General features: G+C 52.6%; 1 protein-coding gene across 1 annotated transcript; it reads left to right on the plus strand.

Annotated features, from left to right (window-relative positions):
* The first annotated feature begins 1276 nt into the window (after positions 1–1276).
* CUNH16orf82 (chromosome unknown C16orf82 homolog) lies at positions 1277–3522 on the plus strand. The gene is given in 3 exon segments (XM_003804108.2): positions 1277–1908; positions 2027–2180; positions 3457–3522. Coding segments are annotated over 3 exon segments (852 nt in total).
* The last annotated feature ends 463 nt before the right edge of the window (positions 3523–3985 follow it).

Genomic DNA, 3985 nt, shown 5'->3' on the forward strand with positions numbered 1-3985 from the left:
GAGGTGTGTCTTCCTCCTCCCCACACCCTGCTTCCCACACAGAGAGAGCCAGCCCTCTCTAAACTCATCAGTGTCACACTAAGCACCAGGGCCATCCAAACACTAAGGCATGAGTCGCATTGAATCTTGATATTCCTTGATCTTTGGGGGATTATGAATACCCTTGAGAATTTGGCGAAAGCTCTATTTCCTTCCTTAGGGGAAAGAAATCTTGTATATAGTTCTTCACGAATTTTGCACACAATTTCAATGAGTTCTATAAACCCACCCACGAACTCTTCAGAGGTCAATGAAATCTTAATTCAGTCCATCACTCAAATGCCTATTAAGTGTCTGCTAATAAATAGCATGCTGGGTGTTTCCACCTGCAGTATCCTTCATCAGGGCTGCACATCACAGTCACCTATGCAAATGCACAGCTGTGCTCCTATAACAAGTCTCAACAGTAGCTGCACATTGGAATCTCCTGGAGAGTGTTTTAAAATTCCGTTGTCAAAGACGCAGGCATCCCCAGGTGATTCCAATGAGCATCCAAACATTCTGAAAAGTTCCCCAGTGGTTGTGATGCCCACTACAGGGTGGCTTATTCATTCATTCATTCAATTAACTCTAGTGAGTATCTATTAAAGGTCAGCTGCTGTGAGGGGCATCACGGACAGAGCAGAAGATAAGTAATCACAGTCTCTGTCCTCACCAAGCTTATAGTCTGGCTAAGGCAACTAGCAATAAATAACCAATACATAATTCATTAATGTCACAAGAGACATCAATTAGGAGGTGGCATAAAGAATACTAGAGGGATCTCCCTGGGGAAGGTTAGGGGATGCTCCCTGAGAAAGGGACACTTAAGCTGCAGCTTGAAGCTGAGGAAGGATGAGGGGGCCACAGAAAACACCCAGGTGGAGCAGCCATCAAAGACCGTATGGCAGGGAGAGGTCAGCCTGAGAGTGGCCAGCCTGACTCTGCGTCCAGGGGAGGAAGGGGCCAGGTACAGTGCGCATTGGGGCTGGGAGGCCAGACCAGGCGGGGTCTTGAGATCTGGCTGGGAATTGAGGTTAAACTCCTGACGGTAGTCTCCTCTCTCATCCTCACAACCACCTCAGCAAGGAAGCACCTGGGATGAAGAAATAGTTCGATGGGGCTCGGTGTGGGTGCACACCCAGGTCTCTGGACCTGGGGGCTGGAAAATCACAGGCCACAGGCCCCTCAGAAAGACTCCTAAAAAGGTGTTCTCACACCCTCTGTCCATGACCCACCTGTCCAGGCCAGGCCACCTATGTGACCAGTGCTGGGACAGCATTGTTCTCCCTCCCTCCCGTGCGCCCGCCTCACAGACCCCATCACCATGGGAACTGAGCCAGCCAATCAGAACATCCAGTTTTCAAAGGGCAGCCTTATAAATTGAGTCACCCCTCCCCAGAGAGGCCACAAGCAACATTCAGAGGCCTCCCAGGGCCCCCTCTCCCTGGATAAACCAATTCAGCTGCCCCCCATTTTCCTGAAAGGGGAGTCACCTGCCTGCAAAGCTCAGAGACAAGTGCCAAGCCTACAGTCACCCAGCTCAGCACTCCACACCCACACGCAGCCACACCATGCAGAAGCAACTCAGGACTCCCTAAAAGTTTCTGGTAGTAACATAGGAAACACCTGGAGCAGCGAGAGCCATGCATCGGGAACACAGCACCCCAGCCTGGACGAAGGCAGTGACACCAGCCTACTGAGCAGTGGGTACTCAGGGGACAAGGAGAACAGTGAGGTCAGCTTGGTGCACAGTCATCGAATCGTGCGGTTGAATAAGAGGCTCCACCCCCAGGTGCTCAGCACACAGTCCAGCCAGCTGTCCTCCACAAGCTCCCCCAGCCACACAAAGAGCCAGCCCCACACCCCCAGGCAGACTGGAAGAAAAAAGTGAGCCCAGTCTGCCAGATGTGGGCAGCAGCAGCAGCTCTAGCCTCAGCTTCATCAGCCTGGGCAGCAGCGCTCTGACCTTCCAGGTGAGCAGCGGGCTGCTCACTCCTGTTGGCAGCCTATCCTCCACCCTCCCCAAGAGCCACCACAGCATCGGGCTGAACGGCACTGAGCAAGGTGGGCCGAGGAGCACCACCAGTGTTCAGGAGAACAAGACGGGGGACGAAGTGAAAAATAGCAACCAGGTGGCCAAGGGTGAGCAGCCTCCCCAGGTACCAATATGAGAAGCCTCTGGCAACTAGATCCTCTAGCAAAACTACAGGCAGGAGGGCCCAGCAAACGCAGATTTCACCCAGAGTGTTTATCGCCAAAACAAGTACCAAAGGCATTTTAAAAACACACACTGATTGTATCGAAAACCATCAGTGGATAGTTCCATCTGCAGTAACACCTGCCAGCAGGCAGCTCCCATGTGGCGAGAGCTATAGCAGCTAAGCAGCATCAACGCTGAGACGGCCTCAGTGGTGAGAATCCTAGACTGAGGAGCTTTGTTGGTAGGAAAAGTGATAGGTCAAGGTCATCAATGCTGGCACCACCTGTGTCAAAACTGCCAGTGGCAATAAAATCAGTATGTGAGCCTCAGCAATAAGCTACCAAAACAAGATCCATCAAGGACAAAACCATCTGGAGTGAACACCACCCTGGGGGGACCACAGACTCATCAGCGGTGGCAGGTGTTTCTGTATCAGTGGCAAAATGCCAACCATATTGACAACTATCGCAAGTCAGAAACTTCCATGATGAAACCATCCTAAACAATGACCACCATCTACAACCAACACCAACCATAACAAACTCAGGAGAATCAAGCACCAAACTGTGGTTGGGGTTGTCCACATCGAGCACCATCTGGAGCGAGCAGCACGCGTGGGGAGCCACGTCTGCAGGGAACTCAGTCCCTGCCATACTTTGTAACATGCACTGTCCACGGTGAGCACCTGCGAGAGGGGCACAGTGCACGGGGAGCACCTCGGTGACTCCCAGCACCCCCAGGAGCACAGCCCACAATGGCTGTCCCCAAGGAAGGACCACCAGAAGAGGCCGTGCATGCCACCAGCCCACAGGGAGTAGCGCCTGGTGGGAGCATCTGTGAGGGCTGTGTCTGGGGAGCCCATCCCTGAAGAGCATCACCCAAGGGAGCTGTGTCCTTCCTTTTTGAGCACTGTTTCTGGGCAGCTTCCACCCAGAACCTTCCCAAGAACAAAAGCTTCCCGCAGCCCTGTTCATGTCTCTGTGTGGATCGGAGGAGGCAGAGAGACAATAAGGGCACAGGAGCATCCTTTGTTCAGAGGGCTGAAACAATGATCCTATGGCAGGACAATGCCATGATAAGCACTTAATGGTGACGGAGCGCACCCCAGCCAGCCACGGCTGCAACGGGGGAAGCTCTGGGCCATTCGGTGAACGTTCCTCGGTGGATGGAAGGGCCACAGTCTCTGTCCCTCCTTTTTCAGGACGATAAAGCCCCCCCCTGGACTGATCTCCCAGACTCAAGGGAGTGAGTGGGTCCGCAAAGGGGAGGAGGCCAGAGACTGCCATGAAGACATCCACTAGGTACCAGAAGGAAAGCTGAGGGGGCACCAAAGACAATAAACGGTGTCTGGAGAGGCCATCGGCGTGCAGGTCTGTGTGTGCAATCCTACCAAGGTCTCGGGGCAGGGGCTTGGGCGGGGCACAAACACATCAAGGTCTGTGAAGAGAGCAGGGGCTCCCACTGTACCGCTCCTGAGCTGGCTCTCTGGGCAAAGTACTCAACACTTCCAGAGCCTCCATGTCCTCACCTGGACAATGGGGACAATAACTCCAATTTCATACATAGGATAGTTACACAGATGTCATGAATATACAGACTAAGTACCCAGCAAGTACTAAAGAAATGTTTTTGTTTCCCTTTCCTTGCTCATCTGTGAAATGGGCACAGTGATCTCTGTCTAGTGTCACTCACAGACTCAGAAAAGATAATTACTCCCAATACAGAGAAAAAGTTAATGGCCCAAAACAAAACAGAAGGAGCCAC

This window comes from Otolemur garnettii, unplaced genomic scaffold (assembly GCF_000181295.1).
Source record: "Otolemur garnettii isolate 467f Iridium unplaced genomic scaffold, OtoGar3 scaffold00096, whole genome shotgun sequence".
In the NCBI taxonomy this organism is placed as follows: Eukaryota; Metazoa; Chordata; class Mammalia; order Primates; family Galagidae; genus Otolemur; species Otolemur garnettii.